The 25,246-nt window shown below is 48.8% G+C and overlaps 1 protein-coding gene and 1 long non-coding RNA gene across 2 annotated transcripts in view; one reads left to right on the top strand and one right to left on the bottom strand.

Annotated features, from left to right (window-relative positions):
• The window catches only part of FAM110C (family with sequence similarity 110 member C), an 8,761-nt gene extending 8,293 nt beyond the window's left edge, over nucleotides 1-468 (bottom strand). Inside the window, exon 1 of the mRNA XM_023747082.1 lies at nucleotides 9-468. Within this exon, the coding sequence (XP_023602850.1) occupies nucleotides 9-206 (198 nt within the window). The 5' untranslated portion in view covers nucleotides 207-468. The remainder of the gene's footprint in view (nucleotides 1-8) is intronic.
• Nucleotides 469-9,451: 8,983 nt separating this feature from the next.
• On the top strand, nucleotides 9,452-12,434 carry LOC111823985. The gene is made up of 2 exons (XR_002827106.1): nucleotides 9,452-10,271; nucleotides 11,394-12,434. It is a non-coding gene; the product is annotated as an uncharacterized LOC111823985 (long non-coding RNA).
• Nucleotides 12,435-25,246: the final 12,812 nt, after the last annotated feature.

The following is a 25,246-nucleotide window of genomic DNA, read 5'->3' as shown; positions in this document are numbered from 1 at the left end:
GGGTCGACCGCCTGTTCTCCGCCCGCCCCGGGGCTGCTGCCCTCGGAGGCCGGGCCCCAAGCTGTCCCCGGCAGAGCCCGCACGTATTTAGCGCGGTCGGCCGCCAGCCTCTCCACCGCGCTCCTGAGCGCTGGCCGCGCCCGGCCCGGGTGCCCGGGCAGCAGCTGCTCCATCCGGGGTGCGTCCGGCACGGGCAGCGCGCGCATCCCGCCGGCACTGCCGCTGGGCTCCCGTCCGCGGAGAGGCTCGGGCTGCGGCGCGTCGGTCAGGGATCGATTCCGAAGTCCGAGCAGGGCGGGGGCTGGCGTCCGTACCTGCCGCCCAGGTCCGGACCCTGCCGAGAGCGAGCCCGGCCGATTGGAGTCGCTCCAGGGCCTGCCCGCGGCTTCTCGTTCGTTGCCGGCCCTGCCGTCTTCCTACCCCTGGTAGAGGCTCAGCACCCGTCCGGCCCGCTCACCTTCCGCCCGCTCCGCCCAGCCCTCGCCTCCCTCCCACACCTCCAGCCCCGCACCTTCCGCCCGCTCCGCCCCGCCGCTCCACGCCTCCAGCCCTCTGTGCTCCTGGGGCTGGGAGGGCTTGGCTGCCAGGTCCCCGCTCCCCCCTCCCTCCAGAGGGCCGTGGGTCAGCGCTGGAGGCCAGCACCTCCGCGGTGGGGGAGGAAAGGGCAGGTGTCTCACGTCCTTTGAACTGTTAAGGTTGACCTCAGGGTGTTTGGAAACTTGACTTTAGTTTCCTAAATCTGTACCTGCGCACAGATCTTTATTTTCAGAAAAGAAATGGACATAAAGGAAAGAGAACGTGTGTAGGAGAGACTCTGTCGGTGTTGGGCGGAAAGAACCCAGGACCCACAGGGACCTGGGTCAGGTCCAGTGCCGTTACTGGCCGGCCGTGACCCTGACCCAGACCCGAGCAGGACTTAGAGGGCGAGGTCCGTGGATTTGGATGAAACCTGGACAAATGGCCAGAAAAGCTGCTGTTTTTACTGTAACCAAGGCAACAGGAAACCACGGGCTCACAAGACAAGTGGATCAGCCCAGGAATGCCAAACTCGTAAGAGAAAATATTTCCAAAATTCCATTATTTCCAAAAGCTGGACATAGAACTAGAAATATCTGCCGGCGTGCAATGCCTACCTTCTCTCTTGTGTTCCAGCAGCTCCTGAGGGGCAGGCCTCTCCCAGCTGTGGCTGCTGCTCCTCCTGGTGCAGGAGGGTGCTTGGGCTGGGACGTTGTTTCTGAAAGCATCTGAGAGCCTGCGGGCACCAAAGGTGGTGAGTCAGCAGGTGCAGCAGCAGAATAAACAGAACCAGGTTTGGCTCACTCAGGGAAGCCCCCCCGGCCCCCCACCACCGACGATCAAACAGCAGCAGGTTTGTGCCACGGGGGCCTTAGTCCCTGTAAGGCCAAACCCCATAGTCAGGGATGAAGTACAAGAAGCCCAGTCTCCTGAGATCCAAACTAGCCACCTCCACTCATTGGAGCTCATGGGAAAGATGGCTGTGGTCCTTCAGGTCAAGGAAAGGAGATGTAGATACGGGTGGGCAAGCATAGCTTTACAGTTGTTCATGTGGAAAAGATTACAACTAAATCGTAGCGCAAGAACAGGCTGTTAGTGCACTCACAACTGTAAAAAGACATGTTTGTTAAATTCTCTGTGTCGGGGGCTGTATTTTCCACATATCTCCACAGTGGGAGACACCATTGTAGCCCATACTAGTTATTGGAAGATCAGCATTTTCTTCAGCCTCCTAAACCTGTTTTAATGCAAGCCTATTTCCTCTTACTGATTTCCATAAAGTTTTGGGAAAACAGATCAATATCTCTTTATAAACACCATCTTCATAACAACGAGAAAGTGTTTCACTTGATAACTGCCTTCCAAGTTTCCTCTCTGTTCAGGCCTCACCTTCACTCACCAGGTTTTCATTCTCTTTCCTATAACCATTCTACAGCAGCTTAGAACGTCAGAAAACAAGAAAGTGAGTAGAGCCTTCCTGGTTCAAGGGGCGCTGAGTCAAGGTTCCTGGATCCAACAGGCCATGTTGCTGGGTGTGAGGCCTCGGGGTGCTTGGGCTGAGAGGGGTAGGCGGGGAAATGCTGGCCTAGTCCAGGCAGGAGCAAAGCCGGACACAAGATTCCTCAGGAATGTTATAGGGAAGCTAGTCACATGACCAAGTGATACAATTGTTCTCCTTAACCAGAGCCCAGAGCCCTTAACCTTGAGCTTAATACTTCAAATGCTGACGTTTTAACCCGAAGGAAAGAAAACATTGGTGTTAAACTGCAGGCAGGTGTTTGACTTATAATTCTCTATAAAGTTTTAGGGACTTTGTACCAACGTTTATCTTCAATGAATGTGGTTTCACATCATCTACTGGCATTTCATGTGCTACCTGGACTTGTTCTGAGAGGGCAGGTGAGATTTATGGAACCTGAAGAAACAGGATTATCTTGTCCATGGCTGTGCCAAGACATGAAGGGCTAACTGGGAAAGACAGTGATTGACATGTGTGGTACAGTGGGTATCTAAGAGTGTCACACGCAAGGGACATCACTTCACCCCCGAATCAAAGGGACGAGGAAGTTCCCAAAACCAGTTACTAAGAACTGGATACTAATGAAACAGGAAGGCAAGTAATAAATTACCTGTGCAAAGATATACTTTTAGAGGAAATTGCAAAGTTTAATAATTTATTTTGTACTTTAAGAGGATGTTTATTGATTTTGAGATAGTTTTTTTCTCAAAGACCTAGACACTGATGGGGCATGGAGCATGAACGTGTTTGCCCAGGTTCTGGCCCACACAGCAGGTTCTGACGATGACCCAGCTCTGGTGGGGAAGCCAGGAGGTCTGGGGTCAAAGCCTGGCTCTGTCACCTGCCAGTCATTGGCCCAATGATATTGCATTGGGACCGAGAGTTACCTCAGTGTCTCGTGGGGAGTGTGAGGGAGCATGTGAGAGTCTCCTACAGCCCTTTCCTGCCTGGGATGACTCCTTCCCCTCCCCTCATAGCCTCTGCTCAGCTGAGGCCTGGAGGGTGTGGGCACCTTTTCCAGGGCCTCTCTGTCCACAATATGCTTCTCCTCTGCAGTAGCTTCAGGGAAGTCTGTCGGAAATGTGTTAAAGGAACCCATTTAATATTCCAGGTGAGCAGACGGGTACTAGTTTTCATCCTCAAAACTCCATTTGTTAGGGTCCGGGAATGCCCTCAGGGGTCGGTGACGGGGCACCTGCTTCCACGGGTTGTGAAAGAGCCATGTCAGTTATGAGGATTGTATCCCAGTCTATAGTCAGATGAGGACAGAGTGATGCCCATGGAGCCTTCTCCATCCACCACCTTAACTTCCAGGAAAACAACAAGTGTGCACCGGGGGCAAGGTGCACCTGCGGCACACTCCCACAGTCTCACCGTTCCCACCCTTCCGCTGTTCCCACACCTTCCCAGTGACTCCCATTTCCTTGGGTCAAGGGCAGGTGATCCTCTTACCCCTTCAGCCTCACAGGTCATGGACTCACCTTGGCCAACAGACGGTCAGCAGACAGGAGCTGAGACTGAGCCCTGTGTCTGCCGCCCCCTCTTTGCTCTGCCGGCCCTTTTCCCCAAGGACCACAGAGTGTGGATGGCAGCTTTATTTTTTTTAATGTTCCCATTACAATTCTAATGTTAATAGAAAGATAGAATATATGCATGCATCCTATTTTCTTTCTATTAATATAGATCCAGAGAGGTTATATATCGCCTGTATATGTATATGAAGATTATGAATAAATATAACGTCTTTCAGCACATAGAAACTCCACAAGGCTGGTGGGGACTTCCAGGGGCAAGCCCCCAGCAATGCCACCGAGTTCACAGTTTATATTACAAACACCAGGAAACATGGACGCACGGCTGTGTCAGTCTCCGGTTGTTGCTGTGACAAATTTCCACAAATGTGACTTAGCGCAAATGTATCACTTAGTTCTGGAGGTCAGAGATCTACAATGAGTCTCCAGGACTTGGGAGAATCTCCTCGGGGGCCTTCCCCTTGTCTAAAGGTTACCCACTCCCCTTGGCTACGGTCCTTCCTCTCTCACCAAAACCACAGAACAGCATCTTCTCTCTCCTCTGACCCTTTCTTCTGAAGTAAAAAATTAGGTCATTATGTCCATTCCTATATCTTCACCTTTGAAGAAATCATTTAACTTCTTGGGATTTTGGTTCTGTCTTCAGAACAGATATAAACCACTGAATGCCTACCTTACAAAGACACCTGGAAGCGTATTGCAAAATATAATGCTCTTCAAATACAAAGAGGTATTGATCAGAGTGGTAGAAGGCACGCCAAGCACTGAGGAACTAAAGTTCAACTTGAAGTTATGACTTGAGGCAAGAAAGATTGCTCAGCGAGGAGGCAGAGGAAAATGTTCCCGTCGAGCCTTGAGGGTTTGGATGCTCCAGGGGGAGGGGGGGGGCCTGGGAGGTGGGAGCAGAGATACTGTTAAGGCTGGAGGTGAAGTTCATGAGCTCGAGGTAGCGGACAGGTCACGGCCAAATGGACAGTCATCGGAAAGATCAAGCCAAATCATGTCAGGTCGCCAAGGCCAGAGAGAGGCACCAGAGTGAGACTGTGGGAAACCCAAGTCAACAGAACACGTCCCCAGTAGCTGGTTGTGAGGTGAAGTGTGATATTGAGGTTCCAGGAGAGTGGGCTATGGCTTATTGGTCATTTGCAGCCACAGCTTGGTTGACTTCAGCCATTGCACACAGGTTGCCAGGGAAGGAAGCAGGGCTGAGGTTACACGGTGAGGTGTTCTCCTGGGGGAGGACCCTGAAATCCAAGGCTACTCATTAAGAGGGAACAACAAACAAAAAATGTAAATATAATGGCAATCAAATCTTATAGACTGAGGAGCCTAAGCCAGAAAACAGCAATTAACATTCTTCATCTGATACCAAAATAGTTAGAAAGTTCTTGTGTTATTCAGTGCCGTTAACATCTGCCATTCTTTAGAAAAGGCAAACCCTCTTTTATCAGTGATAATGACAGTTTCTTCAGGAAGCAAATGAGTTATTTTATACTTTTGTTAATTACAGAGAAGGAAACGTAAATTCTTCGGCTTATTTCCCAGTGTAGATGAAGCCTTCTCTATGAACAACTGTAAGGAAATACCACATCCTCAGAGACAAGAACCTACAGCTTTATGAAAGAGAAGAATTTAAGCATGTTTACAAGGCCTGACTTTACAGTAACCACTAACATGCACGTGTTAGGCTACATTCTATTCTAAAGTGAAATCCCCAATACATTGCTTGGTAAACCATGGTGTTCACTGGGAATAAGTTTGCATATAGAATCGTGGCCCGGAAGCAATGGAAGCACGCCTTAGTCTTCAGTGCAACTGAAAACCTGGTGATCAAGCATAAGGTGAAATTTGGGCTGCTTTCCCCAGGCGTGACTGATTTATTTTTAGTATGTGTCCTCTAAAAACAACAGTGGTATTTTCATGAGTTTTTTGTTTTTATAACTGAAATCACAGAGTTGGTTTAAAGTGGTGAATCAGGGCCCAAACCCAGGCCTGTAGAATTCTGAGCCCTTATTTCACTCAGTTCAGCCAAAGACTTTGCTCTGAGGAAGGGAAGAGCCAGGCTGCTAATGTACTAGAGGGGAGCTCTGGTATGGAGTACAGTTCCCCATTAGACCCTGGGTGCGGGGGGGGGGGGGGAGAGAGAGAGAGAGAGAGAGAGAGAGAGAGAGATGCATGTGCATGTGTAACAAAGTCAGCATGCAGGATGCAGATGCTCTGGGAGGGGCGGGGGGCTCAGCCCTCATCCACCAGAGGTTTGGAGGACACGGCAGCTGTGCTCTTGGAGACTGTGGGGCAGCTGCCCTGGGAGAGAGCTCAGCCATGTAACCCTAATCCCACCGGGTTTCCCTTCTAACCACAGCTCTGAAGTATGTTTACTTTGTCTCACTTTGCTAACAGCCTGTTAGTAGACACTTGGTTTGATAAATGTCATCAGACGCCTCACCTGCATGGTGTGAACGCTGGCTCCTGCAAACTACGTTTGATTTTGCAGAGGCCTCACCCCTTGCCCCTCGGGCTTGGCATTCGTGATCCATCTGCTGACATGAGACTGTATTCTGGGTTTCTGTACTGGTGAGAGCTGGAATGAGCTCTTATGAACCCAAAAGTCCTGCTGTCACACCCAGGAAGGTGGGCTCTCCATCGTTCACGGGCGACTCAGATGGAATATTCACCAAGCAGATGTATGCCCCTCCCTCCCTCCCTCCCTCCCTCAGGAGGACAGCGCCACTCGCTGGGGTCCCTGGGACAACAGTGGTGTAAGCGTCAGGCTCACACAGGCTGTAATCCTATTTCTGCATCTCATGGAGCCACATGAACTCCCTGGCCCTCCTGGTGTGACACGTGGAGTGTGTCTGACTTTATGTGGGCAAAGGCATGGGTGTTCTCAGGAGGGTATGGCTGGACTTCCCGATGCACAGGGGTGAGGAGTCCGTCATCAGAGCAGGTCAGACTCATCACAAAGGTCATCGCTGGTCTCTAGTCCACATGGTCCCTGGAAATGAAGGTCTTCTCCTGTGTGCGGGTGAGGGAGCCATTACCCCCTCCAGCGGCTGTGGGTGAGGGTGCAGGCTCAGTGGGGTGCAGTCCTGGTGGGCACATTGCTATCGTCTGGAGGGCCATCGGCTGGGGTCCTCAATGGCAAAGGCTGCTGGGGTTCCTGCTTTGCTTTCCCCACAGGGTAAGTTCCAGCCCCAGGACTCCCCTGGCAGGGTCCGGCACACAGGCCCTCAGAGTGGGGCAGGCCTGAGTCCTGGGCTCAGGAGGGTGGAACTGCTGGGCTCCAGGGGCCGGGACACAGTAGCCATGGCAGTGGTGGTGGCACCAGTGTCTGAGGTACGACAGTGACAACCTGCCGACTAGGGCCCAGGTGTCTGGGGCTCACCCTGTGCCTCAGGTGGGTGGGGGGGAGCGTGATCTGGGGCACAGCAGTGGGTGCTCCAGCCCTGGGAGGTCGGAGGCAGGCACGCCGGGAAGCCCCTCCCTGGGATTGAGCCTTGGCAGCCAAGGCTGCAGGTGTCAGTGACATCACCTCCAAAGGTGCTTTTGAAACAAACATAATGTAGTCAACGAGTGTCTGTGACACACTTTCAATACAATTTCCATTATAGAGTAGTTTTAGACTTACAGACAATTGTGAAGATAGCACAGAGATTTGTATACCCTGTATCCAGGTTCTTCTGTGATTAACATCCTACATTCGTGAGGTTTATTTGTCACCATTGATGGCGATGCGACAAGTCTAAGGGGAGCAGTCTGGGAAGCCCAGGATGCCATGTCCTCCCTGGGGATCCGAGGGTTGCAGCTCCTTGTGACATGGGGGCAGGTGCTGGTTTGTATTTTAAAGTGAGCCAGAGAGATCGAGAGAAAATGGCTCCAGAGGCTGCGTTGGAGAACTAGTGTCAAAGTAGCTCAGGGTGGACCATTATCCCCAGATTTGGAGAAGTCACAGGCACATTGGTGAAAAATATCTTGCCTTACATGCTTGAGTGTTTGGACTTAAAGTTCCTCAACGTGTTGACTTGGCACTGACTCCGTTTCCTGCGTGTTCGGAAACCACATTGTTACATGTTGTCTGACCAATGGAATCCTTTCAAAGAAAATGACCCACTGGGGTGTATTTTCATGAGGAATTATACCTTCTGTCTTATAAATGTAAATATCTTAAATGATAGGTCTCGTGGTTGCAAATTGTAGGTCTTATGCATCCTCACAGGGGAAAAATGTGCTCTAGGAATTGAAAACTTTACAAGCTGACTTTAAAATGGGTTGGCAGCTGACATATAATCCTAACACAGCTTTAATCAGAAAAATATGTTCTAACAAATTGGCAGGGAAGCCGGCAGTGAATGAGTGATGGCACAGCCACCTTGTGGTCTCAGGCGCTCTGGGGACTATTGCGTTTGCTGGGATGGAGGTTTCTATGCTTTTGTGCATGTTTTTGTTTACACACCACAGGTTTAGGTTAGTCACACCTCTGACTCAGGAGACTCTCCCCTGCCTGGAAGTGAGTTCACCTTTGGTAACTCTGTACTTCCCAAAGCCACACTTTCACAACCGGGGGGCGTGTCCACTCTCAGGTCTGCAGAGACGGGCTGTGTGCACTGTCTCACCACCACGTGTCGCAAACCCAGAAAAGGAGGCCCCGAGTTTAGAGTTTGCTCAGAGTTCCAGAGCCAACTCAGTAGAAAAGGGAAGTCCGGGACCAGTGTCCTGGCTTGTCGGCCAGTAGTTTTGTGGGTTTTGTTGTTCTCGTTCGGTTCATAAGGTAGACATGAGTCTACTGTATGCACATACTCCCTAGGTTACTCCCGCACGGGGGGGCACTGCTGGAAAGTGATGACTCGAGAGACGTCCCCTGTGAATCTCTCTCCACTGACAGCTCTCCTGGACGGCACACGGTCCCCCCTCGCTCTCCTGGTCGTGACGCACGGCATCTCTTCTCGTGGGTCACTTGCCATCCTGGGCCTATCCTGATGGTTAGTTCCTCTGTGGTTAAATATTTCATATACTCACAGAATCTTGACCCCCCGACTTACTTCCAATACGTGTAAAATCGAATTATTTCATGAAGTTAAGTGTTAAAAATATAAATGAAACTCTCTCTCGGGATGGTCAGGGGTGTTTTTAAACGAAGTCCTCATAGCCTTGAGAAGACCACATAATCCCACCCGCTCTCTCAGGGAGGGGTGTTTGTACCAACAATCCCTACTAACTAAATGGAAGTCAGACAATCCAAACATAGTAATTCAGAAATAATGAATTTCCCTGGGAAATCCAGCAGCTTTGGCCCGGGGGCTGCATCGAGATATCTCCTCACTTATGTGGAGAAATGTGATAACAGAGGAGAAAGAACCAGTTCATTCTGGAAATGAGTGTTCTTCACACAAACTCTTAATGGTGAGAATTAGAATTTATATAGATACTAGAGGCCCAGTGCATGAATTCATGCACTGGTGGAGTCTGGCCCACCTGGCCCCAATCGGGGTGGATTGGGGCTGGGCCTGTCAGGAGGAGATGGCTGGATGGGCTGGCCCTGCCCCTAAATGGGGTGGAGGGGGCCAATCGGGGACCAGCGACCTGGGGGAGGGGCCATGGGTGGTTGGCCAGCTGCCCCTGCCCTTGATTGGGGTGGGGGGGTGATCAGGGGTGGGGCCTGTCGGGGAGAGGCTGTGGGCCAATAGTGGGGGCCCACCAGGGGCAGGGCCGGCCAGGGGGAGGGGCTGCAGGAGGTTGGCCGGCCAGCCCCAGCCCCTATTGGAGTGGGGAGGACGATTAGGGGTGGGGCGGCTGGGGGGCGGGCTGGGGGCCGATCTGGGTGGGGCAGGCAGATCGGGGGGCAGGGCTGGCCAGGGGGAAGGGCCATGGGGGGGTGTTGGCCAGCCATCCCCACCCCTGATCCAGCCGGTTCGCTGGCCTCAGTGGGTGTCATAGTGACCAGTTGTTCTGGTCGTTACAGTGTTACGGTCTCTGGCTTTTTATATATATAGTTAGAGAAAAGACAAATTAAAGGCACTTGTCACCTGTACATGTAGGTTAAATACTCATATGAAGTCTGCTAAAAAAAAAAATTCAACCAAGTAAACTTAAAGATCTAATTGGCTTTACTAAACGCTTCATGAACCAGGCAGCTTCCCATTTGACAACCAGGTCACTCCCAAGAGTGGGACAAGAAGCAGTTTCTTATAGGCAAAAAGGGAGTGGGACAAAGATGTTAAAAGAGTGAATTTTTCAGACAATGTGACCTTCACTTAGGGGAAGTCAGGGGTCTTATCACACAGATTAGCTTCCTAGTGCTGACCAGGAAATTCCTAACTGGTGAGAGAAGAGTGAAGATGCGGAGTACGTAAAATAGAGTCACTTTAACCAAGCTGCTGGAATTATTAACATTATGAGGTTGGAGACACAAGGAATGACCCTAGTTGTATGTAGCCTGGGAAGCTAAGCTTTTGGAGATTTCCGGTCCTGTATCAGTAGCCAAATGTACACCTGGATGTGGGCCAGATCTCCAGATAACCTCAGCTCAGCCTGCAGGACTAGCATCCAGACCATGTGAGGCCACTCGATAGCCATCGCCCCGACTACAGGATGTGACCAGATGCCCTGGCATCCATCATCAGCCCCCTGACATCTGACTGATGAGCCTCCTGGACCAGGGCAAGGGCTGAAAAAGCAGGATTATTCTCAAGAACGGACTTTGAACTGTAAGAACGCTTAACTTTTCCATCTTTTTCAGAACACTTCTAGGTTTCTGCCCAGCTGTGTTCCCAGTTCGCAAACTCTAAGACTCTTGAATAAATCTTTAACTTGTATTTCTAGCACAGCCTCCAGACTCTTTGAATTAATTCAACGTTGCTTTAAAATTCCATTCCTGGGAGAAGCTGAAACTGCAATTAGTTAAGTTATTATTCTTGGTGGGACTTAACAAAAGTGACTCCATTTTGGGTCTGTTGTTTCTTTAACATGTCAAACCAAAAACATTTACCTCACAGCTGCAAAGTGCTGAGACCTGAGGCTATCAGAGTTCATGGTATATTTTGAGGATTTAATTGAAGTTACTAAATATATTTCTTAAGGTTTGCAGCCTCTCACATGTCCACTGCATATATGTTTTTAATTACACAAATATTTAAGAATCTCAGTGATGTTACAGACTGTATTGCAGGAACATGAAGATGAATAAAATGGGAAAACGATTAAGTACATTGAGCATGTATATTTCTGCCAAGTGGATATCAATTTCAACACTCATTAGGGTGAGAAGAGCTAAATTCAGAGAAGAGATTTCACAGTTTTGATAAACTCTTCAATGCAAATTGTTCTGTAATGCTACATTAGCCCTGAACAATATTTTATTGCTGTTACCAATTCTGATAAAAATTGCTGCAGGGACAGTGACTCCTTCTGCCTTTAGTTTCACAGATTTGATTCTTGGAAAAAGTCAGTAGGAGTTACACCCACGTCCCTGAAGACACTGCTTTCCTGGGGCTGTGATGCTTCCCAGGACTTGGGGCAATTCTAGGGAGAGTAATCGGCCTCCGAAAAGATGCCCCATAGACAGCATGGCTCAGAGGCCGGCCACGTAAGAGATCACAGGATAAAAAGGGTTGGGCCACAGGCCCTACAAAGTGTAAAGAGAAGTGTTTATTGAAGTTAGAAAAAAATCTCTTTTGGAGAATAGGCAATTTTCATATGAAGTGAAGTAAGACATTAGAATGAGTCACATTCTGTGAGCATCTGACTTCCGTCCCTGTTGGGCAATACCCATGATTGCATTGTGAGCAAGAAGCCCGGCACACATTTAAACTCCCTTATTTTGTTTTTAGCAGAAATATATAATTTATCAAGTGTCAACATCGACAGCTTCCTTTGAAGAACGTCCCGGAACTTTCTGGCTGTTTTGCACCATGACTAAAATGGGACATCACGGGATTGGGCAACGGGAGGGGAGGAGCTATTCTGATGAAGACGGTCCAAACCAAGGGTGAGCTGTGTGGACCTAAGGCTCCTGCATGACGACAAAAATAAGATTTCATACAAAGATTCTTGTGACCAAGAAGCATGCGCATTCGCAGTTGTCTATTATGATAAAATATAAGTTCATCGTGAACATTTTAAAAATTCAACTATTTTAGCCAGTTCTGGGTTCCTAGAAGATCTTATTTTTAAAATGTTTGATTAAAACCAAAGGCTCAATCATCATCAACAGCAGCAGATTACTGAAAGCTCACTGTACAGCTGGGCACTTGGCTTCATACCCAACGTGAGCGATTCCATTTCCTTCTGTGGCTCCCTGAGGAGACCCATCCCCGGGCAGCACAGCAGTGATGAGAAGCACTGAGCACTCACATTCTGTCCTTCACTTGCTTAGAACCTAGGGGCACAGTAAGTTAGGGCTGATAATGGCCCTGACCTCACAGAATAAGTGAGTGGAAAAGTAAAACACTGGGAAAATGCCCACTGCTGTTAATGAAAACCTAGGCGGAGGCCAGGTCAGTAACTTGCTCAAGGCCACATTGATAAGAGGAGGAAATCTGAGAATTTTAACCCCCCAGGCAGTCCAACTTCAGAGAACTCTCAACTACTCCACTGTCCTACAAGAAAACCTTAACAGGTGACATTAAATTACTTGAAGTCATGTTCTCTTCCTGGGCACACAGCCAGATCAAATTTGCAAGCATTTTTTTGCAGGTAGATGAGGACATAAGAAAAAATGGGTAGGAGGATTTTGAAAAAAACATTTGAGCTGGGTATTGAAGCTTCAGAAGGAGCGAGTTGGCAATTCTGAACTGCAAGGCACACTCTGTGCTTCTCTGTGAACTTGGATCTTCTGGGTGATGTTGAATAAAAACCGATTTGTTCCTTTATGGCTTTCTGGTTTTATAGAATTCTTCTTCTGAATAATAATCAGAATTTGAATGTTATGTACATTAGTCTTCTCAGCTCTATTTCTAGTGTTATCAAGTTCTTTATGTCCTGTTTATTGCAAAAATAAGTCCAAAAGCAGGAGTTTTCCTATCATTGCAGGGTAAATCTTCCTTAAAGACAAACACCAGTTTATCCTCACTGCACAGCAAGCTTACTCAGTAGCTACATCTAGTGGGTTTCCTGAAAATTGTTCTATTTTTGCCCAGAGTAGATAGGCCGAAGGATCGCACATAACACAGTGCAGTTTATTAATTCAATATTTGAAATTCTCACTGCACCACAGTCCTTGACAGCTTCATTTACTGTGTGTGTGTGTGTGTGTGTGTGTGTGTGTGTGTCTGTCTGTCTTTCTGTCTGTAGGTTCCCACGTTCAAAACGTTATTTTGTAACAAAAATTTCAAAAGAAATCTTGAGCCCGGCCCGTGGCTCAGTGGTTGAGCATTGTCCCATGAACCAGGAAGTCAGGATGCCATTCCCCGTCAGGGCAGGTGCCAGGTTGCAGGTTCCCCAGCAGGAAGCACACAGGAGGCAGCCGACTGATATTTCTCATGGATGTTTCTCTCTCTCTTTCCCTCTCCCTTCCTCTCTCTGAAGTCAATAAAAACCTACTTTCAAAAAAAGAAATCTTGATACTATATTATCAGTGATACTTAAATTTCAATCTTGCCTGTAAAAGGTCCTCATAATCTTGATTTGGTGGAATTATTAAATCTTTCATTCAGTTCTTCACCTATACCAATAGCTACCATTCACTGAAAATGTAATGTGTCGAGTCATGTGCTAGGTGCTTTCACCTCATTACCTGTGTGCCTTTCACAACAACACTAAGACAGAAGTGTACTTATTCCATTAAGCTCTGAGGGCTGGCAAGCTCCCTGGAGGCTGGTAGCAGCTGTGGGAACGTGGCGTGGGGACGCCTTTCCAGAGTGTCTGACTCCGGAGTCTGTCTGGGTCGGGGACACAGACAATGTGGGGCACGGTGTGCTCCATGGAGCCTCAAAGAGCTGGAAGGGACAAAGAAACCTGGAATGTAAGACAGTGGGTGGTAATGTAGGAATCGATGACGTTTATGCTGAGGCGGCTAACATACCGGGAGCTGCCTGGTCCATGAGGGCCCCATGGGGGAGGACTGAGCCACACTTTGACCACATGCAGCATCTCCACCAGAACACTCTCCAGGGTGATGACGAGGAGGTGGGATCAGCCTGGCCTATGCCCAGAGGGGTGACCAAACATATTTGCCTTCATTCAGAACTTTGGTTTTGAGAAGTGGGGGGAATTTGAACCAGACTGATCAAGGGTTGTAAACTAGAAGGCTGAAGGCTGCTGGGAGCCCACAGATGTGTTATGGTAACAATCTGCATAAGCGACTGGCCAGCAGGGCGCCCTCTGCTGGTGGGACCAGGACACTGTGCCCCGCCGGGCCAGCAGGGAGCCTCCTTTAGGAGGAGGTGTGTGAATATCCCCGCACCTGCCTAGCGGCCGCCCCTCTCCCCCACCACACACACACACAAACACACACACACACACACACACACACACACACACACACACACACACACTCTGTGCCCCCAGACTATGTGATCATCCTTGATTCCCAGGGAGTGACCTGGGGAGGCCCAAGCAGGAAGCCGGAAGCCAAGAGAGGGCACCCAGCTCTGGCTTCCACGGGCTGGCTGTAGGAAGGACTATGCTCCCTGCCTGTCTGCCTCCCCCGCCTCCCTCCTGACCTGAGTGTGGCCCTGCCCCTAACCTTGCTCCCTCCTTTGTAAGCAGCTTCTTCCTTACACCTTTCCCAGCCACCCTGAGGCCATGCCAGGAGTTGGGGGTCAGGCTCTCCACCCCTGGGATTTGGGAGCTGCTGGTCCTCCTGCTTTGCACAGGCTCAGCCCCAGGCCCTGCTGCTCACAGCACCGGGATGGGTCTCGCTTGTCAGCACTTTCACACCGTTTTTGTCATTTCTCTCTCCTCTTCCACTGAGCCCTTTCCTTTTGCCCAGAGCCAATGGAATCCATACTCTAAAAATCATCAAACTGCAATACAGAAATAAATAACTTGTTTGCATTAAAGCAGCCACAGTATATAGTTTACTGCCTCACAAGGATGGGAACCCATCCCGGTCAGAAGAGATTCCCCAGACAATAAATAAATCTGCTTTTCCCACTTCATGCTCTGGCTGCTCTCCATGCTGTGTGGGCCTTTGGCGAGTCTGAGTAGTAATCAAATCTTGATTTGTGTGAGGATATGGAACTTTTCCCTCATGATAAATGCAGAGGAAATTTGGAAGTGACTGTTCCCTCCCAGGCCTTGCTGCCTGGGAGTCCTGTTTACTGGAGTATCCAGAAGCGATGATGACATTTTCCTTTCGTTTTCCATTTTACAAACACCGATTATTCATTTTCAGTGTATGATCCTCACCTGTCACTGGTGGTGTTGAATACTACAGTCCAACTCTAAAACAGCTGCACATCAACACACCAAACTTTTAGTCTGAATCTGATTTCAACACTTTCCCGCCTGGAATGGATGCTTGATAATACAATTGAGTATTTGACTTTTCAGAAGCACAAAATAATGACCTTCCTGCGGGGCACGTGGCTGTGCAAAGGCTTGGCATGCAGTCACGTAGGAAAGGCGTGTGGACACTTATCTGTGGCTCCATGTGTGTTCCCATAAAGACACACACATGGGAGCACGTCGGAGGGAACACAAGTCGCCTCACAGACAGAACCTCCTGATAATGAGATTGGACAGAGGCTGCTTCCACTGTGTGTCCCCTCCCTCTGGACCTGCCCTGGGTTTTAAGCTGACAAACCCCAGCAGGTACTGGATGAAGTTCCAGTTACACATGGTTGATCTTGGTTTTGAGACAAAAGAAAAGGCCACATGATATTTGCAAGGGTGTCTATTATGCTAATATTACACCGCCTGCTACATAAAGACTCCAAATGAAATGTCTCATTCTTAGTACCCAGAGAATATGTTTTTCTGAATGAAAACCCAAGCACTTTAGAATTATAATTCAGTTTTCATAGTTCAGGGTTCTAACACTGGGATATTTTCCAAACTTAAAGATTTTATGATTTATTTAAATCTAAAATTACAATTAAACACTTCTATTTTGGAAATACTATTTAAAAAATAAAAGGGCAAGCCACAGACTGGGAGAAAATATTTGCAGAACATGTGATAAAGAATTTGTATCCAAAATATACAAAGAACTCTTAAAATGATGGTAAGAAAACAACCCAATTCAAAATGGGCAGAAGATCTGAACAGATACCTCACCAAAGATGTACAAAGATCCACAGATGGCCCTAACTGGTTTGGCTCGGTGGATAGAGCGTCAGCCTGCAGATCGAAAGGTCCCAGGTTCGATTCCGGTGAAGGGCATGTGCCTTGGTTGTGGGCACATCCCCAGTAGGGGGTGTGCAGGAAACAGCTGATCGATGTTTCTCTCTCATCGATGTTTCTAACTCTCTGTCCCTCTCCCTTCCTCTCTGTAAAAAACCAATAAAATATATTTTTTTAAAAAGATCCACAGATGACCAATAACTACATGAAAAGATAACATCATAGGTCATTAGGGAGAAAGGGGTTTGCTTGTATGACTGTCACCAGGGACAGCGACCAGCGGGAGGTGAAAGGTGACCTGAGACTAACACAACAGATAAGGAAGCCAGTGTGGAGCCTCCTGGGGCACATGCGGTAGCAAGGTACCTGGAGAACCAACGGCGCATCGTGGATCAGCCTCACTCCCCACCTCAACTCTCCCTGCAGCAACCAAGCCTGGGCCTTCCAGAGAGGAGAGGGGAGGAGAGAAAGGAAATCGACTGGAACAAAGACACCGCCTTCTAATATCGGGGAAATCTTCAGCACACTGACTGACTCCCATCAAATGACCCCAAGAAAGCCCCTAAACCAGTGGTCGGCAAACTGCGGCTCGCAAGCCACATGCGGCTCTTTGGCCCCTTGAGTGTGGCTCTTCCACAAAATACCACATGCGGGCGCACATGTACAGTGCGATTGAAACTTCGTGGCCCATGCACAGAAGTCGGTATTTTGTGGAAAAGCCACACTCAAGGGGCCAAAGAGCCGCATGTGTCTCGGGAGCCGCAGTTTGCCAACCACTGCCCTAAACAAGCCTCACAAATAACACAGCCCTGCTCACCTTTGTTAGGTGGCACCTAACAGTGAACTGAAAATGAGGCATCGCCAGATGTTTAAGGGAACCTGCTCCAGGGAGAAGAGATGAAAGTAAACCAGCAGATATGATCGTTTTTGATAAACTACCCTCTAACAAAATGAGACACAAAAAGCATTTTTATTGTTTAATGTTCATCTAATAATACTGTTTAGGGTTTCAGCCATGCCAAGGTCTTACTTTGATGTATTTTTAATGAGTAGGATAAACCATATCAATTGCCATTTGCATAGGTAAAAATGGTCAAATACCAGCCATTACATATATTCAACATAATTTTTTAAAAATAGAAAGGACAGCCCTAACTGGTTTGGCTCAGTGGATAGAGCGTCGGCCTGCAGACTCAAGGGTCCCGGGTTCGATTCTGGTCAAGGGCATGTACCTTGGTTGCCGGCACATCCCCAGTGGGGGGTGTGCGGGAGGCAGCTGATTGATGTTTCTGGCTCTCTATCCCTCTCCCTTCCTCTCTGTAAAAAATCAATAAAATATATTAAAAAAAAAAATAGAAAGGACAGAATTATTCCAATATCTAGGCCAGCAACCAAGGAAGTAGCAAAAAGTAGAGGGTCTTATAAATGGACAATAGTAGCAAGATCTGGGTTTTAAATTTTAGAAAACAAGCTGATTTTTAACTGTTGTGAAATCCAAGACCAAGTAAATGAAGCTACCTGCTGAACACAGCTTTAATTTGCACATGATTAGCGGAGAAGGTTCTGGAATTCAGGGTGACTGACTCCATGCCCTGACTTCCGTTACCAATAAAATGTTGGCCAAGATGAAACCTTAGGGCAGCATGAGCCAGAGGCAGTGGGTGAGAGGAAGCCTTACGCACAAGAACATGTGGCCATGAACCCGTGTAACCAGAGAACATCATGTTGACTGCAGGCTCTTCAACTGACCCAGGGACAAACATTCACGACATGGATTCCAAGAAGGATAAACTTGAAATATCCCAGATGTGAAGCAATTAAACCCTCACTCGGAAGGAATGACCCAGATAGCTGCACAAAATATCCATGACAAGAAATTAAAATGAATTTATGCTCTCATAAAAAATGTAGGCAAGACTCTTGTCAGATTTCTGGAGACTAAAATAAGCAAATGTGCCACACACACATGCAGAAATATGTGTGCATGCACACACATGTGGACACACAAGCATCATGTGTACACAAGTAATGTACACACGTGTGTGCAGGTGCATGCACACACCCATGTTCACAAATGTGTGTGCTCATGTGCACATATATGTACGCACACATGAGCTGGTGCACGCACACACACAAGCCATTCAGGCAAAGGACAAACATGGTACTTGGAGCCTGGGCTATGCTTCTAACCCAGGTCGACTCCATTGGAACCAGGGCACCTCTGTACTCGTCAGACCCGACTCTCTCTTCCTTTCTCAAGCCTCTGGGACAAGGGCACCACCTGCACGGAGGACATGCACGGTGGATGGAGACAGTGCCAGAGAGTCCTTCCCAGCACATCCTGCCCCAGCAATTTATAAATATCCGTGTGGAGGCGGAAGACACGCTGACACCAAAGGACACACCTGCGTCACAGCCTCGCTACTGGAGCCTTTTACTGCGACCTCAGAGCAACGAGAGACAAACTGTCTTCCGAAAAGATGGAGGGCCTGATGCTTGTGCAGATAGACATCTGCACCTCCGTTCACACAGCCCGTGAGGCTCACATGTGTTCCCATTCGCGCCACCTGGAAACTCTACCCAAAGGACAGGCACCCCCACTACAGAAAGCGCAGTGACCCCCTCGAATAAACACCGCTGTCTCAGTCCCCACGTGGGTGGCTGGGGGTGCCACTGCGGCCGAATTGCTCTTGTTCCGGACGAGAGGGGGTGCCATTGCGCCGGAATCGGGACCTGCCAGGGTGGCACGGGTGCAGCGCCGGGCTAACACTGCGCAGCCCTGGGACTGGTGCTGAGTACGTGTCATGACCTTGTCTTTATTGTCACCTTATGCTAAGCAGATGCCACTTGCCAAGTGCCAGAGGACGCAGACCGCCCAGCGAGCCGTGGAAGTTCCCGTGAGCAGAGACTTCGTGGAGGAAACTGGAGACACGTGGAGAGACTAGTCACGTCCCACAGCTGAGCCCTGAAAGCCAGGCCTGCACATTCACGGGGCACCACCCTTTCTCTTGGACGTGTGTTTAGATTTTATAGATTCCTGCTAGATTTTGTTATGTAAGCTTCATGTACTGAAAGGTCCTAATTAAGTATTTTTAAATGTTGACTAAAATGTTCACTAGTCTAGTTTGTAATACATATAATGAAACTGTCATATAATTTATTTTCCTTTAAAAACAGGCTTCTCATACAAATTGCCCATGGAACTTTTATTTAGAATTTAAGGTCATTTGGGGCTTAGTGTCATGTAAACAAAATTCTCCAAAATGCAAGGGTCCTTTTTTGGGGTGTTGCATTCCTACAGGCCCTGGTCAGCCAGGCTGCCAGCTGCAGCCAAACAAACCCTCCCTGGTCTGGGAGCTCAGCTGCCTGGGGCTGTGCCCCATGCCAGTCCTGAGTCATGGATTCTGAATGCGGTGTGACAGGAAAACAGACACACCTTCTATTTTGGCATTTTGATCTGACAAAGGCCTCACGTATTTCTACTGCAATATAGTGGCCCAAACGCTGTCTGGGCAGAGGGCTCCGGCTCGGAGAGAAACCTGCCCTCAGGCCCTGAGTTTACTGCGCGTTTGGAAACGGCATATCTGGGGAAGGATCTGCAAGCCCCTTTCCCAGGCACGGGTTTCAGAGCTTAGACGTGTGATTCTGAGCTTCAATTCTCTTCTAGTGAAAGGAAAAACAATAATATCCACTTCTTAGGTTGGATGTGTTGCCCGGGCAATGCCTGGAACAATGTTTGACCCAGAAAGAGGAGTCACTATGAGGCAGGACAGTAAGAAGCTGGGAAAATGTCTTGGCAGATGGGACGGGGAAACTGAGACAGAGCCGAACAAACTGGCCAAGCAGTTTACAGCAGGTGCATAAGGTCACCAGGTGCCTAGCAACGGGCAAAGCAGGTGCCGGGCCTCGCCCCCAAGGTGGCCTTTCCTCCTCTGGCACATTGTTTGTCATGCGGTTTGGACCTTTCCTCTCTGGAGATAACATCTAGGCCCCAGTTCTCTTTCAGGTCCAGGCCCAGAGAAGCAACAAAACCAGGCTGGTGACCAGAACCAGCTCCAATGATTAACAAGCCCTGTCCTGGTGCTGACCCATCAGTGGGGACCGTGACCCTGAAAAGCACACCTGGAAAGATGATGACTATCTATTGAGATCTTCCCTAAGACCTTGCCAACTCCCAGCCTTTAAAGTCCTCACCCTCACTACCCTCCAGGTCCCAGCAGGAGCTCTCTCTCCTAGGAGGACCCACCCTGCTCCGGCCCCTCCCTGCCCCCTCTCCTTCCCCCACAGGCATGCATCTCCTGACCTCTAAGGGTCCCCATGGGACTTGCAGTCAGGGGAGCAATGGGCAGTGACAGCTCGTCACGGCTCACCCCCTGAACCTGTCCCTCAGTAGAATTATTTAGAGAGACTCCATGAAATGAATTCCATAATCGATCTGACAGTCAGCTCTGAGTTGGGCTCTACAGTGCGACTGAAACTTCGTGGCCCATGCGCAGAAGTCGGTATTTTGTGGAAGAGCCACACTCAAGGGACCAAAGAGCCGCATGTGGCTCGCGAGCCACAGTTTGCCGAGCCACAGTTTGCTGACCACTGCCCTAACCGGTTTGGCTCAGTGGATAGAGCGTCGGCCTGCGAACTGAAGGGTCCCAGGTTTGATTCCAGTCAAGGGCATGTACCTTGGTTGCAGGCACAAACCCAGTAGGGAGTGTGCAGGAAGCAGCTGATCGATGTTTCTCTCTCATCGATGTTTCTAACTCTCTATCCCTGTCCCTTTCTCTCTGTAAAAAAATCAATAATAAAAATATACAAAAAAACAAACAAAAAAACAACCATTCAAAAAAAACCAAAACAAACAAACAAAAAAATCATTGCTTTAATTTCACTGAAGCTAAATTGGGGGCCTTGTAAAACACACAATCTGAGATATGTGACGTTACAGGTTCATGTTGTGGAAAATTAGAATGAAGATTGGCCTTTCTGGGCCTATTCCTACTCAAAATTGTCATTAGCATGTTGAGTTTCACTATAAAGGTTTTCATGATGCTATTCTCAGATTAAGCAAATTTTTCAGGGATTACAAATATGTAAAATGACAGATCGGTATCTAAATGTCTTCACAAACTAGAGCAAAGCAAGTCTAACATGATCCCATTTAACTGGGATGAATACGAGTCAGCGTTTTCTCCCAGCCCCACAACCTGTTTCCCAAGTTGAATAAATACAAGTGGCAAAGGGAATCGTTTTGAAAAGCAAACATGATGACTTAAGAATTTCCAGACTCTTAACTCACAGTCAGCCTTCAGTGAAACATTTGATTTTAGGGCAAGGAAAGGAAAAATATTGTGATGGCCAGTGAGTAACAGAAAGGCAAAGTAAGGAGCTCAGCAATTCTCTCTCCAAAAAACAATGTAAAAAGCTTGTAAAAACTGTGAAAATAGCCATTAACCATTTCTGAACTCTAAACACTAACCAAAGGTACACAACAAGCTGAAAAGCATTTATTCAGGAAAACTAGTAAACCTTGGAGGAAAGCCAAAAACCAAAAACCAAGGGTCTGAGTGTTTTCATGCAACCCTACATTCATCCCGCCTTACCCCCGACACCACTGCTGTGGCCACCACTGGAGGCCTCCGAAAACCCCTGGACAAGAGCACCCCCACAACAAGAGGGTCACGTCCACACAACCAGGGAAGGTCACGTGACAGCTGCTTGAGGGCTTGATGGCAACCAGCACAACATGGGAGCCATGGAGTTGGAAGGGACCCCTTGGGACCAGCAGACCCTGGATGAGCCCCACAGGGTCCTGCAGATCTGAAACCGTCTTCACGAAACACATTTCTCTCCTTAGGACCCGAGAACACTGGGCCCGCCTGGCACTCTCTCCCTGGCATTTCCCCCTCCAGTGCCGTGCGAATGTGAAGCTGCAGAGGTGACATGACTCGTGGGCCATCCAGGCAGCACGAACAAAATGCACCACAGATCACAGTGCACGCGGCACCACAGACATGTCTGGTGCCAGCAGGAGAAGGTGGGCTGGGTCTGACTCGGATGCTCTGGAGCTGGATTGGGCATCTGTCTGAAACCTGGCCACTCGCGCAGCGTCTGTGCCTCTACAGCTCAAACAAACAGCTGAGGGGCTGGGATGTTAGCACTCACCTCCAAAGAGCAGTTTTCCACAAAATTGACCGCCAGTCTTTGGAGAGCCACCCTGCAAAAAAACATTATTTTAAACTGTATCAAAGAACATAAAAGTGACATAGAACAAGAAGAAAAACCCAGACTGGAGTTCAACTGGGGTTGAACAAACAGAAAACACACCTCAGAGAAGGAAGTCCATGATTCCCATGATCAGAGAAAGCAATTAGAGTGGCAGCAACGTGAACTCATGGTTTCAAAAATAAGTACAAAGGTAGGCAGATGCAGGAAGTGTGCGCATGGGTGAGCCGACAAATACATTTCTGCTCCAGCCACTGGGAGGGCCCAGAAGCAACAGCACCCCAGAGGCTGTGAGCTCACCCAGCCCCCAATCTGGTTCCTAAATACCACTGAGATATTGAGATACCATCTAAATGTCAGTAAGAAGGAACCAGGGCGCCTTGGAGAACATGTGTTGCCAGAAACCAGGGAAGTGCTCACAAAGGGTGTGGAGACGTGGAAAGGGGCCCACCTGAGAGAGCTCCCAATGCCCAGAGCTGGAATCATTTGGTCAACAAAATAAATGATAAAAATTCTATTTTATAATAAAACTAGAGGCATGGTGCACAGATTTGTGCACTGGTGGGGTCCCTCGGTGTAGCCTACGAGGATTAGACCAAAACTGGCAGTCCAGTGCTGCCTGCTACTCCTGCTCATCCCGGCCCCGCTGCACCTGCCGCCGCTGCTTGGTAGGCTCGTTACCACTCTGCTGCAGTCTCCGGGCTGCAGCAGCCAGCGTGAGCCCTGTGTCTGGCACCTGTCAGTCAGCTGAGCAGCACTCCCACTATGGGAGCACACTGACCACCAGAGGGCAGCTCCTGCATTGAGCATCTGCCCCCTGGTGGTCAGTGCGCATCATGGCAACTGGTCAACCGGTCATTCGGGCGTTCGGTCACTTAGGCTTTTATATATATAGATAACATAAACATACATGAGTTAATCCTGATATAAATAATCCTATATAATAAAAGGGTAATATGCAAATTGACCCTAATGGTGGGACGGGTTGCTATGACATGCACTGACCACCAGGGGGCAGACGCTCAACGTAGGAGCTGCCCCCTGGTGGTCAGTGTACTCCCACAGGGGGAGCTCCATTCAGCCACAAGTGGGGCTGATGGCTGCGAGCACAGTGGCAGTGGCGGGAGCCTCTCCCACCTTCTCGGAAGCGCTAAGGATGTCTGACTGCAGCTTAGGCCCACTCCCCATGGTGAGTGGGCCTAAGCTGTCAGTTGGACATCTCCTGAGGGGTCCCGGACTGCGAGAGGGCACAGGCCAGGCTGAGGGACACCTCCCCCCCACCCCCCAAGTGCACAAACTTTTGTGCACCAGGCCTCTAGTTGAATAAATAAGTAAGTAGGGAGAAGGCAGCTCTTCCTCACAGAAGTACAGAGAGTAAATGTAAAAAGAATCAGGAAAATATAAAACTTTTATTCGAACCCTACTGTAATAGTTCTTGGTGGCAAGATCCACTGTGGATGCAAAATTCATGGTAAAAGGATCTATATGTAGCATCAGAGTATCTCTGCAAGACGATTATTCATTACACAGGAAAAAGTAGTGACCTGAGGATGGAGAACCCAGTAGATGGCACTTTAGCCAAATGGTCAGTGTGATGTCATCCCTATGAGATATTGAGGGACATTCTGCAAAGTACCTGCCAGCACCATCCAGGGGGGTCTCACATGACATGCACTAGACTGAGAGCTGTCAGCTGTGGGCAAGACCAAGAAGACACAGCTAAGTGCACAGGGACCCTCTCCTAGATCCTGGGCCTGGGATTTAATTGTGGCATCAGAACGCGTATTGAGGACATCGATGGAGAGACGTGAAATCCAAATAAAGTTGTGGTTTAATGAGCAGTTTTGAAAATTATAGTATGATTACATAAGAGTAACATTAGAGCAAGGGTGAAAGGTGTGTGGGAAATCTATGTATTATTTTTGCAAATTATCTGTAAGTCTAAAATTATTTCAAAATAAAAAACACAAAATTGCAATTGAATTTTGTGCATAAAGTTTTTTTTTTAAGGTTTGCGTGTTTGTTTAAGCATTGCTTAAACCTGCCTCTGGGGACCGAGTTCTCCACTTGGATTCTCAGGGTCGTGGCTGATCTGCTGAGCTTGGCTGGGCCACTGTTGTGGTTGGCTTTCCTGGATGTTTTTATATGCACGTTTACGACATTTCATAACTGTGTGTTTATTATCATGGCAGAGAAAACAAAGCTGTCCGACTTTGGGCCAAGCTCCTGTGGGACTATATCAGCGAAGGTGGAAGGGGAAACCGAGGAAGGAGACTGCCGGAGGCTGGGGGGCCTCCTCGCTGGGCTTAGGGTCACCTGAAGAGCCGTGCGTAGGCTGTTGGCTCATAGAAATGGTATTTCTGGGAAAGCGACAGACTTGGACGTAAATCTGAAACAAAAAGAAACCAGTCTTGAGCGCTTTCTCTCCCTTTTCTTGGTCTGGACAAGCTGGTCCATGCCCCCGACCCACCTGGCTCCACGTGTGAAAGCTGGCGCTCCGGTGGTGATGGTCAGGTGACCTTCAGACGAAGCCTGGGGGCAGGTGAGGAGCTGGAGGGCTCTCATCCCGTCAGATGCCTCCCACGTCCTACAGGTCCCAGATGGACAGATGTCACTTACGTTACACAAAGAAGAAACTGATGAAAGAATTCAGTTTAAAACAACAAGACACAAGTTTTAAATCTCCTATAATTATCTTACTTCAAAATGGCGATTAATGTTTTTTCTTTAACACGTAAAATGTTTGCACTTTCATTGAAATCATATAAAAATATGACATGTGTTTCAGGGCCCAGGTTAACCAGGTACTTTCAAAGCCATTTTCTCATTTAATCCTCCAATTCTTTTTATAAGAAGGTGAACTGGGAAAAGTGTAATTAAGAAAACCACAAGGAAGAGAAAGCACGTGGCCTGTCGTGTCCCGCATCTGGTGACGCCCCAGGCGTACCGTCTGCTCATGGGTGACCGTCCTGTCCGCACCCGCATCAGGGCGCAGTATCCGCAACCGGACAGCGCGGCGAAAGGCGGGTGAGAAGGAAGCCACGTGGTCACGGGCGTGACGGTCACTGAGGAGGAACAGCAGCGCGGCCATGGCCTCGGGCGGCCTCGGGGAGCCACACGCGGCGGGTGGCCGGGCCTGGGCCTTCGAGAGGCCTGCGCGGTGGCGGCTCCCGGCTCCCGG

This window comes from Myotis lucifugus, unplaced genomic scaffold (assembly GCF_000147115.1).
Source record: "Myotis lucifugus unplaced genomic scaffold, Myoluc2.0 scaffold_791, whole genome shotgun sequence".
In the NCBI taxonomy this organism is placed as follows: domain Eukaryota; kingdom Metazoa; phylum Chordata; class Mammalia; order Chiroptera; family Vespertilionidae; genus Myotis; species Myotis lucifugus.
Note: the sequence above shows the minus strand (reverse complement) of the source record. Positions and strands in the feature narration are given on the sequence as shown.